At 48.7% G+C, this 16,060-nt stretch overlaps 1 protein-coding gene across 2 annotated transcripts in view; it reads left to right on the top strand.

Moving 5' to 3' along the window:
• Positions 1-16,060, top strand: part of PLA2G4A (phospholipase A2 group IVA) — an 83,664-nt gene that overhangs the window by 55,067 nt on the left and 12,537 nt on the right. For both annotated transcript variants that reach the window (XM_066597080.1, XM_066597079.1), the window contains exons 14-15: positions 80-322; positions 13,781-13,965. In XM_066597080.1, coding sequence (XP_066453177.1) covers positions 80-322; positions 13,781-13,965 — 428 coding nt within the window. The remainder of the gene's footprint in view (positions 1-79; positions 323-13,780; positions 13,966-16,060) is intronic.

Here is a 16,060-nt window from a genome sequence, read left to right as displayed (position 1 = left end):
GGATGCCTTGTGTTGGTGCTCCGTAACTTGCCTTGGTTTGTTGCGGTTACACTTATGTATTACTCTTGATCTCATTTAGGTAGTGAAAACACCGAAGCTGAAGAGGAATATCAAAGAAACAGTCAAGCAAGCTGGGTGCAGCGCATGCTGATGGCCTTAGTTTGTGACACTGCCCTGTTCAACACGCGTGAAGGAAGAGCTGGCAAGGTCCACAACTTTATGCTGGGTTTAAACTTAAACGCATCATATCCTTTGACACCTTTAGCACTTTTGACGAGCCAGGAATCTGTTGATGATGACGAGACTGATCATGCAGTTGCAGGTATCCTCTATCTTAATGCTACATTCCTTGTTTTTTTTTCTTTTCTTTTTACATATTTTAAGGATATGATGTCTAAAATAGTTAGAGTTTATCGTGTGTTTGCCATACTGGGAAGTAGCAGTGACAATGAGCCGCTGGAGTGTACATGGGAAGCCATGGATATGATTATAAAGGTTGACAAGACCTTTGCTTACAGAGTAAATCGTTGAAGGACTGTTGGGTTGAGGTCTGCGCTTTGACAAGGCCATCCCAAGACCTATAAATGTTCCCCTTTTGAGCCCCTCCATTGTGGCTTTGGCAGTATGTTTAGGATCGTTGTCCTGCTGCAAGGTGAACCTCTGTCCCAGTTTCAAATGTCTAGCAGATTGAAGAAAAAGAAATATTTTCCTCCAGAATTGCCCTGTATTTAGTACCATCAGTCCCTTGATCATGACCAGTTTTCAGTAATCCCAGCTATGAATGGTCATGGCATTACTATAGCTATTCCTATCTCGGCCATAATTAGTTGAGATGGGGAAAACCTCAATGTTGCATTGCACAATGCTGTGGTACATAGAGGCTTTGCAGGAGTACAACACACAATCACATCTTGCATTAGTGTCAGCACTTATTACCGGAGGCATTGAAGGATACTCAGTAACATCACACAAGGATGTGACATCACTGAGCTCCACCGTGTCAGAGGTTGCATTAGCATTATCGAGCAGTGCTGTATTTTAAAGAGATTCAGTGGGCTCTAGAGGGGTGCACCCTACATTATCATTATTGACACGACACCCTTCTAGAACATTATCAACAGCAACATTGTCATTGCACAGTTCACTAGGCCTTGGGAGTCATCTGCTATATACTGACACTAACTGCCCAAAATCCGTCACCAATAACACATTTGTGGGAATGTCTTTGAACACCCTGACTTCCTTCAAGCTTCCCCACACCCCAATCCAGGTAAATACGGGCCATCGCCACAGTAAAGCTGGTGTCCCTAATTCCTGTAACTGTTAGGGCCTTTCCAGAAATTGTATCCATGGAGGACACAAGTTCAGGAAAAATGAGGTTCATCTCAGCGCCAGTGTTATGAAGCCCCAAAGTCATGATCTTGCCCACTGTGATTGATTGCAAATTATTGGCTCTCCCATCACACCCACCCACAACAAAACAGCTGAAGCAAATATCAAGGGTTTAGGAGAGGGAGCACTTTTCTTTTTGTCGCGGCAGGTGACGCTGAGGTGACCCACTTTGTTACAAGTAAAACATCTGCGGGAATCTACAGCAGGCTGGGAGGGAAGAGGGGGGCTAATACCCCTGAGGGTTGTTTGGTAGGGTAAGAAGAGTTGTTCAGCTTACCTCCTCTGCAGCTGGTTGTAGTAGATTTCCAGACTTCCAGTGTTCTATTAGTATTGTAGTTGTCAACTATCTGTGTTGCTTTTGCTGCATCCTTGAGCTCACGGTCCATGACTAACTGTTGCATGTCCTCTGGGCAGACATGCAGGAACTGGTCTATTACCATCACATCCTTTTAGGCTGTCAAAGGTGGTGATGGCTAGTCCCTGGATCCTTTGCTGGAGGGTAGTATTCAGGTCCTCTATCAGGTCGGCATAGCTGTCCTTGGGCTCAAGTCTAGAAACTATGCAGTACACCTCTGGAGTGAAGTTGTACTTGCGGATCAAGGTCTCTAGGGAGAGCTGCAACACCTCCAGGGCTTACCCTCTCAGCAATGGGCTAGGTATGTGACTCCAGGGCCTAGAGGCAATGTGGTACTGGTGACAGGTCTTTTCAAACCATATGATAAAAGAGAACACTTCCCTGTGCAGAAGAAAGACTGGGACCCGGACAACCTGGGGTTTAAATCGTGGTGTAACACTGGACTCACTGCTCAGAGGGGTAGGCAGCGTTGCCTAGAATACAGCTAATTCCAGCTTGTGCTGTCTCCAATTGAGCCTGTCATTCCTCAGCCTCCCGTTTTATGTGATGCTCTGCAGCCTATTGCAACTGGACAATGGGCTGCAGGCATAGATTAGGGTCCTCTGTGTCCAACTGTTGTCTATAAAAGTCCAGGTCCTCCTGAGAGCTGGAGAGCTTGCTCCAGGATCAGCATCCACTGCTGGTCCCTCTTGAGCGCTACTGGTGTCCAGCACTGATTCCAGGGAATGCTGCTCTAATTTATTCTCCACCAGTTAGTAAACCATCTTTTCCTTGGTTTTGTCCACCGAGTCAATGTGTTAGGGTGTGCTGCTGGGATCTGTTGTTCTACATGGGTTTCTAGCAGCACAGCCCCACAGGTGGGGGTTGATTGAGCTGGCTGGGTGTGGATTTCTCCAGCCAACCAATCGCCACTGGTCTGCTGCTCTCCTCTATTTGTTCAGTGTGAATAATGTCATGTTCCTACGTGTCAATGCATGTGCCGAATGTATGGTGTGAACAGTCCTGTTCAGGGTGCATGGTGTGCTGTGTTGAATGCAAATCCCTGGTGTGTTAGTGTGAGCTGTGTTCACTCCTGTTGTGTTTTGTTTGTCATCTCTTTGTCACTGGGATGATCCGTAGAATATAACCTTTATTTGATTAATTTAAACTTCGGCTTCCAAACAAACATATAAAGAAAAATATATGAATATCCCCCACCACCTTGTGTCTAATATCAGTAGCTTGTGTTGCAGCGTCCCATAGGGTGACCCCGGACACATGGCATACGCTGAGGAGCGGGGGGGGCAAGATGCTGGCTTGTCACAGGGCACTTACCATGCTCCCTCTCAGAGGGACACGCACAGCCAAGGCCAGTGCAGCGCTGGACCTCTTCCAGACAACTCCGGCATGGGGATGCCCAATAAACATTATGACAGGTGATGAGGTTGTCACGGGTGACACCGCCGTTCCAATTCCCACCGGTGTGGAGACTGGCGAGGAAATAAACTAGCCACAGACAGTTGTATAGTACTTCGGGTCCCCGGGAACAGTCAGGGCTGGTATAAACTTTACTGGAAACTTTTAGTAGCACAAGGCACCAGTGACAAGTTTAGAACATGCAGGAACAAGATGAAGTAAAGTACCTACACACAGCAGACCCAGGCTGTAATTGCCTGTGTGATTCTATAAAGACGCGTACCTACACTCAGCAGGACTCAGCCTTTGATATGCTTGAGTGTGAACAATGAAGCTGAAGTACCTCCACCCAGTGGTCCCAGACTGTGGGATGCGCAGGTGTGAATTGATTAGATAAGAGAACCTCTGCACTAGGCATTGTCCCAAGAACACACATGCTTATCTCTCGCCTCACTCTCTTCTCACTCTCTCTCTCCTCACGCTCACTCCTCACTTCTTAAGTAGCATTTCTGGTGGAGTGCGGAAAATCTCTCCTCTTCTTCCATCTTCAACACCTGAGGGCTGAAGGTGCCCCCTTGTGCCCGTGATCAACCTCCAGTTGGAACTCAATATGGCACTGAAGTTGGAACTCCTTTACCGCTCTTAATCACTCACATTTATAATCTCTTTTGTACCACATGACAAGAGTAGAAATAGATACATTTACCAGACAGCCCATAGAGTTTTGCAAACATTAACCTCTGAATTGCTGCAGCTGTGCAACACGCATAGCGGAATGACAAGACAGTTTTGCACAGTGCATCAACATAAGGCAGGACATGTATGACATTAAGGGAGGTAACCAGGATGATGTACTGGGCCACAACAGTATAACTGCTAAAACAGATATATGCATCTAAACCCATATGGGTTCTATATTCTGTTTTCCCTAATTAGGTAAATCTTATATTTAGGGATATTATTTTTTTGTAGTATATACCAGGTAGTTATCACATCCTTCCATCAAGGCTGGAGGCTATTCCGCATTCTTGTTTGTTATTTTAACCCTGTACTATCCAGATAAAGTTAGTTAATTTCAGGCACTTTGCTCTATTCTAGGACAGATTTGCCTGTTCAGCATATTTGACGTTGGGCTATTGGATATTGGAAAATGAAGATTGAGTGCATATTGCTAGATCTGGATCCAGCTGTAATCTTCATAGCTGATATGGTACCTTGACTGGAAATCTGGCATTAATTGTACATACTGCTATTCCAGTCTTGGACCAGAATCCAGGTCTCGCGTTCACCCCTAAGGGGGATTCAATGTGCCAGTGCTCACACCACCTGCACATCGACCATATAGTTGGTACAGATCCCTAATAAAGTTGTGATCAGCCAAGGTTATTCATCACAGGTCTCAACTGTGATAATGCATATATCTACACGCAACCCCCCAAATTGCTAAATAGGAAATGTGGTAGCGTATAACTACCTGGTATATACTACAAAAAATATTATCCCTAAATATAAGATTTACATACTTAGGGAAAAAACAGAATATAGAATCCCTATGGGTTTAGCTGCATATATCTGTTTTGGTAATGATACAAGCTACTGATATTAGACAGAAGGTGGTGGGGATAGTCATATATTTTTCTTTATATGTTTGTTCGTTTGGAAGCCAAAGTTTTAAATCAAATAAAGGTTATATTTTAGGGATCATGCCAGTGACAGATTTAAGAATATCCTTGATTCCTCTGCCCCTGTGATTTTCTTGCTTGTCATCTATGTCTAGGTAGGTCCCTAGCTTCTATCACATGACCGTCCTTATTGGGACGATCGCCCCGCATGCAGGCAGGTTTCATGTGACGGTTTTCTCATTAGAATAGGAACCCACAAGTCAATGAGGACCCTTGAAGAGGGCTTGCCTGCCAAAGTATCTTGGCCAAAATAAAAACCAATACCTTGCATTGTATCTATTTACATATTTTTATGTGTGCGGGTATGCTTGGTTATGTTTTGGTCTTTTGTCAGTCAGTGTGTAATGTCTGTTCGTGAGTTATGTCCGCTGTTTCCAAGTTCCAACAGAGTTTCGCCAGTTCGTGAGTGTGAATGACGTAACACGATGTCTCTATGCACAAAGGTTAGCCAGATCCTCCTTGCTCAGTTTCCTGTACGTGACTGCCATCTTCACAACCACTTGCCAAACAAATAAATTATAGGACACAAAAGACAAGAGGGGGGCTGTCTGGGAGTATTGTATGCCCTTACACAAATGAGCACTGAGTCCGTGTAAAATTGCAGTAATCCTCCCAAGGAAACTGCCAAATTTTTAGTGCGAGAAATAATTACTTACTGCCAGGTTTCACGCTTTAACTAGCCCTCTGCTATAACTAATTCTCTTATTCACTATGTGTAGAAGAGAAAGTTGTTTTTTTTTGTTTCTAACTAGAGATGAGCGAACGCGTTCGTCCGAGCTTGATATTCGTGCGAATATTAGGGTGTTCGGGATGTTCGTTATTCGTGACGAACACCATGCGGTGTTCTGGTTACTTTCACTTCCTTCCCTGAGACGTTAGCGCGCTTTTCTGGCCAATTGAAAGACAGGGAAGGCATTACAACTTCCCCCTGCAACGTTTAAGCCCTATACCACCCCCCTGCTGTGAGTGGCTGGCGAGATCAGGTGTTCGCCTAATATAAAAGTCGGCCCCTCCCGCGGCTCGCCTCAGATGCGGTGTGAGTTAGATGAGGGACAGTGCTGTTTATACCGGAGCTGCTGTAGGGAAAGAATTGGTAGTTAGTGTAGGCTTCAAGACCCCCCAAAGGTCCTTATTAGGGCCACTGATAGCTGTGTGTTGGCTGCTGTTAGCAGTGGGATTTTTTTTTCTTTCTCAAAATCGCCTCTGCAGACCGTTGCACCTGGCATTAGGGACAGAAGTGCTGCATAGGCAGGGAGAGTGTTAGGAGTGAGTGTAGCCTTCAAGAACCTCAACGGTCCTTTCTAGGGCCATATTTATCCGTGTGCAGTACTGTCCAGGCTGCTGTTGGCTGTGCTGCATTTTTTTTGGGCTTCTCAAAATCGCCTCTGCAGAGCATTGCACCCTCCATTGATACTGCAGGGAAAGAATTGTATAGGCAGGGCCACAACACAGTTATTATTCATAGAATATACGCAGTGCTGCCTGTTGGTGGGAAAAAACTGAAAACAAATCTATTTGTCCAGCCTGTGTCCGTCCTTACGCCTGTGTAGACGTGTGAGCTGCGTGAAAAACATTGCTAAATCATACGCAGCCAGCTACGCTTTACTGCTGGGTTCGCCATTTGCTTTCCTTAATTGGGAAAAAAAAATACCTGCTCTCCAAGAGTTATAATAACTCTGCTACCCTCACGTTCTGTGACACATAAGCAGGGACACAGCGCAGTTATTAAACTTCGCAGGTTCATTGAATATACGCAGTGCTGCCTGTTGGTGGGAAAAAACTGAAAACAAATCTATTTGTCCAGCCTGTGTCCGTCCTTACGCCTGTGTAGACGTGTGAGCTGCGTGAAAAACATTGCTAAATCATACGCACCCAGCTACGCTTTACTGCTGGGTTCGCCATTTGCTTTCCTTAATTGGGAAAAAAAAATACCTGCTCTCCAAGAGTTATAATAACTCTGCTACCCTCACGTTCTGTGACACATAAGCAGGGACACAGCGCAGTTATTAAACTTCGCAGGTTCATTGAATATACGCAGTGCTGCCTGTTGGTGGGAAAAAACTGAAAACAAATCTATTTGTCCAGCCTGTGTCCGTCCTTACGCCTGTGTAGACGTGTGAGCTGCGTGAAAAACATTGCTAAATCATACGCACCCAGCTACGCTTTACTGCTGGGTTCGCCATTTGCTTTCCTTAATTGGGAAAAAAAAATACCTGCTCTCCAAGAGTTATAATAACTCTGCTACCCTCACGTTCTGTGACACATAAGCAGGGACACAGCACAGTTATTAAACTTAGATAATTCATTCACTAGAGGCAGTGGGGCCTTTCGTTTTCCAAAAAGGGCAAAAATTATATTTGGCCTGCAGTCTTGCGCCAATTTATTTCCTGCCTGGGAAATCTAATCACTGGTAATACAGCATGCTGAGGGGTAGGGGTAAGCCTAGAGGACGTGGACGTGGACGTGGCCGAGGACGCGGAGGGCCAAGTGAGGGTGTGGGCACAGGCCAAGCTCCTGATCCAGGTGTGTCGCAGCTGTCTGCTGCGCGATTAGGAGAGAGGCACGTTTCTGGCGTCCCCACATTCATCGCCCAATTAATGGGTCCACGCGGGAGACGGTTATTAGAAAATGAGCAGTGTGAGCAGGTCCTGTCCTGGATGGCAGAAAGTGCTTCGAGCAACCTATCGTCTACCCGCAGTTCTGCGCCGTCCACTGCTGCCAATCCGAATCCTCTGTCTGCTGCTCCTCCTTCCTCCCAGCCTCCTCAGTCCACTACAATGACACCTGCTCAGGAGCGGGAACACTCCCAGGAACTGTTCTCGGGCCCCTGCTTAGATTGGGCAGCAGCGGTTCCTCTCCCACCAGAGGAGTTTATCGTCACTGATGCCCAACCATTCGAAAGTTCCCGGGGTCCGGGGGAAGAGGCTGGGGACTTCCGCCAACTGTCTCAACAACTTTCTGTGGGTGAGGAGGACGATGACGATCAGACACAGTTGTCTTGCAGTGAGGTAGTAGTAAGGGCAGTAAGTCCCAGGGAGCAGCGCACAGAGGATTCGGAGGAAGAGCAGCAGGACGATGAGGTGACTGACCCCACCTGGTGTGCAACGCTTACTCAGGAGGACAGGTCTTCAGAGGGGGAGTCAAGGGCATCAGCAGGGCAGGTTGCAAGAGGCAGTGCGGTGGCCAGGGGTAGAGGCAGGGCCAGACCGAATAATCCACCAAGTGTTTCCCAAAGCGACCCCTCGCGCCATGCCACCCTGCGTAGGCCGAGGTGCTCTAAGGTCTGGCAGTTTTTCACAGAGACGCCTGACGACCGACGAACAGTGGTGTGCAACCTTTGTCGCGCAAAGCTCAGCCGGGGAGCCAACACCAACAGCCTCACCACCACCACCATGCGCAGACATATGATGGCCAAGCACCCCGCAAGGTGGGACAAAGGCCGTTCACCGTCTCCGGTTTGCACCCCTGCCTCTCCCCCTGTGCCCCAACCTGCCACTGAGATGCAACCCCCCTCTCAGGACACAGGCACTACCGCCTCATGGCCTGCACCCACACCCTCATCTCCGCTGTCCTCGGCCCCATCCAGCAGTGTAGTTCAGCGCACCGTTCAGCCGTCGCTTGCGCAAGTGTTCGAGCGCAAGCGCAAGTACGCCGCCACGCACCCGCACGCTCAAACGTTAACCGTCCGCATCGCAAAATTCATCAGCCTTGAGATGCTGCCGTATAGGGTTGTGGAAACGGAGTCCTTCAAAAGTATCATGGAGGCGGCGGCCCCGCGCTACTCAGTTCCCAGTCGCCACTACTTTTCCCGATGTGCCGTCCCAGCCCTGCACGACCACGTCTCCCGCAACATTGTGCGCGCCCTCACCAACGCGGTTACTGCCACGGTCCACTTAACTACGGACACGTGGACAAGCACAGGCGGGCAGGGCCACTACATCTCCCTGACGGCACATTGGGTGAATTTAGTGGAGGCTGGGACAGAGTCAGAGCCTGGGACCGCTCACGTCCTACCCACCCCCAGAATTGCGGGCCCCAGCTCGGTGCTGGTATCTGCGGAGGTGTATGCTTCCTCCACTAAAGCACCCTCCTCCTCCTCCTCCTCCTCTGTCTCACAATCAAGATGTGTTAGCAGCAGCATGTCGCCAGCAGTCGGTGTCGCGCGGTGTGGCAGCACAGCGGTGGGCAAGCGTCAGCAGGCCGTGCTGAAACTACTCAGCTTAGGCGATAAGAGGCACACGGCCCACGAACTGCTGCAGGGTCTGACACAGCAGACCGACCGCTGGCTTGCGCCGCTGAGCCTCCAACCGGGCATGGTCGTGTGTGACAACGGCCGTAACCTGGTGGCGGCTCTGCAGCTTGGCAGCCTCACGCACGTGCCATGCCTGGCCCACGTCTTTAATTTGGTGGTTCAGCGGTTTCTGAAAAGCTACCCACGCTTGTCAGACCTGCTCGTAAAGGCGCGCCGGCTCTGCGCACATTTCCGCAAGTCCCACACGGACGCTGCCACCCTGCGCACCCTGCAACATCACTTTAAGCTGCCAGTGCACCGACTGCTGTGCGACGTGCCCACACGGTGGAACTCTACGCTCCACATGTTGGCCAGGCTCTATGAACAACGGAGAGCTATAGTCGAATACCAACTCCAACATGGGCGGCGCAGTGGGAGTCAGCCTCCTCAATTCCTTTCAGAAGAGTGGGCCTGGTTGGCAGACATCTGCCATGTCCTTGGTAATTTTGAGGAGTCTACCCAGGTGGTGAGCGGCGATGCTACAATCATTAGCGTCACCATTCCTCTGCTATGCATCTTGAGAAATTCCCTGCAAACCATAAAGGCAGCTGCTTTGCGCTCGGAAACGGGGGCGGGGGAAGACAGTATGCCGCTGGATAGTCAGGGCACCCTCCTGTCTATTTCTCAGCGCGTACAGGAGGAGGAGGAGGAGCATGAGGAGGATGAGGAGGAGGGGGAAGAGACAGCTTGGCCCGCTGCTGACGGTACACCGGCTGATTGCCTGTCATCCTTTCAGCGTGTATGGCCTGAGGAGGAGGAGGAGGAGGAGGAGGATCCTGAAAGTGATCTTCCTAGTGAAGACAGCCATGTGTTGCGTACAGGTACCCTGGCACACATGGCTGACTTCATGTTAGGATGCCTTTCTCGTGACCCTCGCGTTGCACGCATTCTGGCCACGACGGATTACTGGGTGTACACACTGCTCGATCCACGGTATAAGGAGAACCTGCCCACTCTGATTCCCGAAGAGGAAAGGGGTTCGAGAGTGTTGCTATACCACAGGACCCTTGCGGACAAGCTGATGGTAAAATTCCCAGCCGACAGCGCTAGTGGCAGAAGGCGCAGTTCCGAGGGCCATGTTGCAGGGGATGTGCGTAGATCGAGCAGCATGTACATCCCAGGCAGTGCAACAGTCTTTAAGGGCCTGGCCAGCTTTATGGCTCCCCACCAAGACTGTGTCACCGCTCCCCAGTCACGGCTGAGTCGGCGGGAGCACTGCAAAAGGATGGTGAGGGAGTACGTAGCGGATCGCACGACCATCCTTGGTGACGCCTCTGCCCCCTACAACTACTGGGTGTCGAAGCTGGACACGTGGCCTGAACTAGCCCTGTATGCCCTTGAGGTGCTTGCTTGTCCTGCGGCTAGCGTGTTGTCGGAGAGGGTGTTTAGTGCGGCTGGGGGAATCATCACAGATAAGCGTAGCCGCTTGTCAACCGACAGTGCCGACAGGCTAACACTCATCAAGATGAACAAAGGCTGGATTTCCCCAGACTTCTGTTCTCCACCAGCGGACAGCAGCGATACGTAAGCAATACGTAGGCTGCACCCGCGGATGGAAGCTACGTTCTCTCTCACCATCCAAAACGGGGACATTTCTGCTTCATCAATCTGTGTCTAATATTCCTCCTCCTCCTCCTCCTGCTCCACCTCCTGAAACCTCACGTAATCACGCTGAACGGGCAATTTTTCTTAGGGCCACAAGGCTCACTCAAATAATTTTTCAGAACAATTTTTATAAGTTTCAATGCGCTTAAAAGCATTGGAACTTTAACTTGAACCAATTTTTCGTTACACTGGGCTGCCTCCAGGCCTAGTTACCACTTAAGCCACATTAACCAAAGCGATTAATGGGTTTCACCTGCCCTCTTGGCTGGCCATGGCCAATTTTTGGGATGTACATTAGTACTGTTGATACAGCAATTTGTGTGGGCCCTCGCCTACAGTGTAATCAAATTAATTTTTAGCCCACCTGCATTACAGCTGACGTTACCTCAGCTGTGTTGGGCAATGCAATGGGATATTTTTGTGTACCGCCGGTGGGTTCCAGGGAGCCACCCATGCTGTAGGTGCACACTGAGTTTTTAATACTTCTGTACACTTCTAAAGAACCCGTCTGACTGGGGCATGCAGTGTGGGCCGAAGCCCACCTGTATTACGCACGACATTACTACCTCAGCTGTGTTGGGCAATGCAATGGGATATTTCTATGTACCGCCGGTGGCTTCCTGGCACCCACCCAGGCAGTGGGTCCACAGGGAGTTAAACCTACATGTGTCCACTTGTAAAGAACCCCAGTCTGACTGGGGCATGCAGTGTGGGCCGAAGCCCACCTGCATTACGCACGACATTACTACCTCAGCTGTGTTGGGCAATGCAATGGGATATTTTTGTGTACCGCCGGTGGGTTCCAGGGAGCCACCCATGCTGTAGGTGCACACTGAGTTTTTAATACTTCTGTACACTTCTAAAGAACCCGTCTGACTGGGGCATGCAGTGTGGGCCGAAGCCCACCTGTATTACGCACGACATTACTACCTCAGCTGTGTTGGGCAATGCAATGGGATATTTCTATGTACCGCCGGTGGCTTCCTGGCACCCACCCAGGCAGTGGGTCCACAGGGAGTTAAACCTACATGTGTCCACTTGTAAAGAACCCCAGTCTGACTGGGGCATGCAGTGTGGGCCGAAGCCCACCTGCATTAACCCTTTCCAGTCCACTGTGTGACCTGTGAAGACATTAGGGTTTAAGGCTGTACAGCTCCGTTGTTGGTAGACGTCCGTCGGGGTTCTCTTACTGTATATTGCCAGCCTCTCTGCTGTCGGAGCCTATCCTACGTGTCAGCTCATGCAGTACTGGCTTTAGCCAGCATATAGCGCCGTTGTATAACAGCAGAAAAAGAGTAAGCCCCCTAGGAAAACCATATACAAATTGGATTGGAAAGGGTTAAGCACAACATTACTACCTCAGCTGTGTTGGGCAATGCAATGGGATATTTCTATGTACCGCCGGTGGCTTCCTGGCACCCACCCATGCTGTAGGTGCACACGGAGTTTTTACTACATCTGTACACTTATAAAGAACCCCAGTCAGACTGGGGCATGCAGTGTGGGCCGAAGCCCACCTGCATTAAGCACGACATTACTACCTCAGCTGTGTTGGGCAATGCAATGGGATATTTCTGTGTACCGCCAGTGGGTTCCAGGGAGCCACCCATGCTGTGGGTCGACAGGGACTTCACAATAGGGAGTTGTACCTGCCTGTGTCTATGAATTAAAAAGCCCGGTCTGACTGGGGCATGCAGACACCTTGACAGAATGAATAGTGTGTGGCACATAGGTTCCCCATTGCTATGCCCACGTGTGCAGCTCCTGATGGCGGTGGCACAGGATTCTATTTCTCATTGCTTCTGTACAGCATTGTGGGCTATCGCTCCGCCACTTTTAAAGAGGGTCGCTGCCTAGCCGTGCCAACCTCTGCAGTGTGTGCCTGCGGTCCCTCGTCATGGCAGACGCAATTCTAAATAGACATGAGCGTGGTGTGGCATGAGGGCAGCTGAAGGCTGCGCAGGGACACTTTGGTGTGCGCTGTGGGGGGGAGGGGGGGCGGTTGGGCAGCATGTAACCCAGGAGAAGTGTCAGTGGAGTGTCATGCAGGCAGTGATTGTGCTTTGTTGGAGGTAGTGTGGTGCTTAGCAAAGGTATGCCATGCTAATGAGGGCTTTTCAGAAGTAAAAGTTGTTGGGAGGGGGGGGGCCCACTCTTGCCGGTATTGTGGCTTAATAGTGGGACCTGGGAACTTGAGATGCAGCCCAACATGTAGCCCCTCGCCTGCCCTATCCGTCACTGTGTCATTCCCATCACTTTCCTGAATTGCCCAGATTTTCACACATGAAAACCTTAGCGAGCATCGGCGAAATACAAAAATGTTCTGGTCGCCCATTGACTTCAATGGGGTTCGTTGTTCGAAACGAACCCTCGAGCATCACGGGAAGTTCGTTACGAATAACGAACACCCGAACATTTTGGTGTTCGCTCATCTCTATTTCTAACCAGAAGCATGAGGTTGGGAATAACATTATGAGGAAGAGCCCAGTTTCCGAGGCTTGAAACATGTAAAAATTGTTCCCGGGATGCTATCATTTTTGTTTTTAACTTCATGAGTGCTGGAAGAAATCTTGTGCTTTGGAATACGTTCACTGTACCCGTCTAGCTATTTTCTTCCTCCCTATGTCATGTGACCCTCCGCATGAAAGATATATCTCCACTTCCTTCCTCCCCTGTCCATAGCCTTCAACATCTTGCGAGCATTGCATGATGGGAGGACAGGAACAGAAGCACTGCACTATATTGCTCATGTGCAATTCATAGTGCTGGAAGTGACTGATTGAGCAGATTGCGATCACCTGCACTGAACACGTTGGGTAGACCTTCTAAGAAGTAATCAAATGCACAACAGGGGGCGCTATAACAAGCATGTTTTTAATATTAATATCTAGAAACAAGTAATATAACACTTTGTTATGCTGGTTAACATGGTACCAACGTCTAAACACTGGAGCTCTTCTTTTTTTTTAATTCAAATTGATAATTTTTGTGTGATCTAGTTGAGAAATGTAATTTAACACAGTGTGAGATTATTAAATATCACTTTCAATGTCATTATAGACCCGGCTGAGTTTGAACTGATATATGAACCACTGGATGTGAAGAGCAAGAAAATACACATTGTTGACAGCGGTTTGACATTCAACCTACCATACCCCATTATCCTAAGACCTCAACGAGGAGTTGATCTTATAATTTCTTTTGATTTTTCGGCAAGACCAAGTGATTCCAGTCCCCCTTTCAAGGTAATGGGTCATATGTATCTTGTAAGCATGTACTTAGCTGTATACTTTATATGGATGCTTGGGGTTTAGTTCTCAACTTTTTACTCCTTGTTGCAGTCTTGCTTGGATCCTTAATCTGTGGCTAGGTGATAACATAATCACCAAGCCCTTAAAATCAGACTTGTACAATTTTTTGCTTCCTGTTTAAAAGATAAAACCCAGAAAATAAAGAGAGAAACTGTAAAAAATTGGAAGTTTAGACCTACCCCTTCCAGTCCAGGCACAATTTCATCACCATGGATGCCTTATTCAGAATCTCCATAATTTAGAGGAGTATTTTGGTCTTTGTTTTTATTTTGTTAGAAAAATGTATGATTTCCCATTTTATAATATACATGTATTTAAAATTCTGCTTCCATAACTTTCTGTGCAATAGGGGAGGAGGTATTGCATTGTATGTTAGGAAAACATTCATCTCCACCGAGAATCAAGCTTCAGAGCATGGTAGTTCTGTAGAAACTGTTTGGGTAAGAATACAAGGAAAGAACAACAGAAAGGACACTATTGTAGGCATTTACTATAGGCTACCTGGACAAGTAGAAGATATGGATGAACTCTTTCTACATCAGATGGCCAAGTTCTCAAAAAAGCATGACATAGTGATTATGGGAGATGTTAACTATCCTGACAATTGTTAGGAATCTCTCTCAGGTAAAAGTAATGGATCCAACAAATTCTCATCCGCTCTTGCTGACAACTGTATCTTCAAAAGGTAGAAGAGAAAACAAGGGGATCTGCTATCTTGGACCTAATTCTTACCAACAGGGAGGGAATGGTTGAGGAAGTAAGAGTGGCTGGGACCTTAGGAGGCAGTGATCATGCTATTCTTGAATTGTATAAAAAGAGGAGAAAGACCTGAGAAAACTCAGACCTCAAGGTTGGATTTCAGAAAGGCAGATTTTAATGAACTCAGAAAGAGAATAAGAAGAATGAAATAACTGGATGTTCTGAACACAGAACTTGCACACATGTTAAAAAGGAAGAAAAATCTGTTTATCAATATTTAAAGAAGAATATAATGCGGTCTGCAGAAACTGTAGGGCAAGTGTCAGAAAAGCTAAAGCTTAATAATGAATTGAGGCTTGCAACAGAGGCTAAAAGCAAAGAAATAGTTTAGATTAGCAGTACTTCATTATGATCAGTGTAGGAGGTGGGGGAGGAGGAGAGCCTAAGTTGGGAAAAAGGTGCATGTCTTCACTTAGCCTATTGATTTATGCAGTATTTCTTTAAACAACTATTTAAATGATTATTACTAAAGGTAAATATTTTCAGTGCAGTTAATGGCCAGCTGTGACATATTTTGTATGCAAGCGATCTTGGTAATAAAGAACATTTAACTTCCGGTCATTTTTAATTTAAAGGGGTGGTCTCGCGAAACCAAGTGGGGTTATACACTTCCGTATGGCCATATTAATGCACTTTGTAATGTACATTGTGCATTAAATATGAGCCATACAGAAGTTATTCCACTTACCTGCTCCGTTGCTAGCGTCCTCGTCTCCATGGTTCCGTCTAAATTCGCTGGCAGCTTGCTTTTTTAGACGCGCTTGCGCAGTCCGGTCTTCTCCATTCAGCACGAGCCGCTTCAGTGTGCTCCCCGCTACAGCTCTTCTGCGCATGCGCAGACGAGCTGTCACTGCTCGGGAGCGCGCTGAAGCGGCCATTCTGCACCATCCTCTGTTAGAGGAAGGTGCAGAAACTGGAGCTGCCCAGCGGAGAAGACCAGCCCAGCCCAGCCCAGCCCAGCCCAGCCCAGCAGCCCCGAGAAGCCTCCCAGGTAAGTGATGGGTCGGGGGGGGGCTGCCGCTGCGCCGGGCTGCGCCGGGGGGGGCTGTCGCTAGGCCGGGGGGGGCTGCCGCTGCGCCGGGGGAGCTAGCGCTAGGCCGGGGGGGCTGCCGCTGCGCCGGGGGAGCTAGCGCTAGGCCGGGGGGGCTGTCGCTGCGATGGGGGGGGCTGTCGCTAGGCCGGGGGGGCTGTCGCTAGGCCGGGGGGGCTGTCGCTGCGATGGGGGGGGCTGTCGCTAGGCCGGGGGGGCTGCCGCTGCGCCGGGGGAGCT

This window comes from Eleutherodactylus coqui, chromosome 3 (genome assembly GCF_035609145.1).
Source record: "Eleutherodactylus coqui strain aEleCoq1 chromosome 3, aEleCoq1.hap1, whole genome shotgun sequence".
Taxonomy (NCBI): domain Eukaryota; kingdom Metazoa; phylum Chordata; class Amphibia; order Anura; family Eleutherodactylidae; genus Eleutherodactylus; species Eleutherodactylus coqui.
The sequence above is the reverse complement of the archived record's forward strand: the minus strand, read 5'-3'. Positions and strand labels throughout refer to the sequence as shown.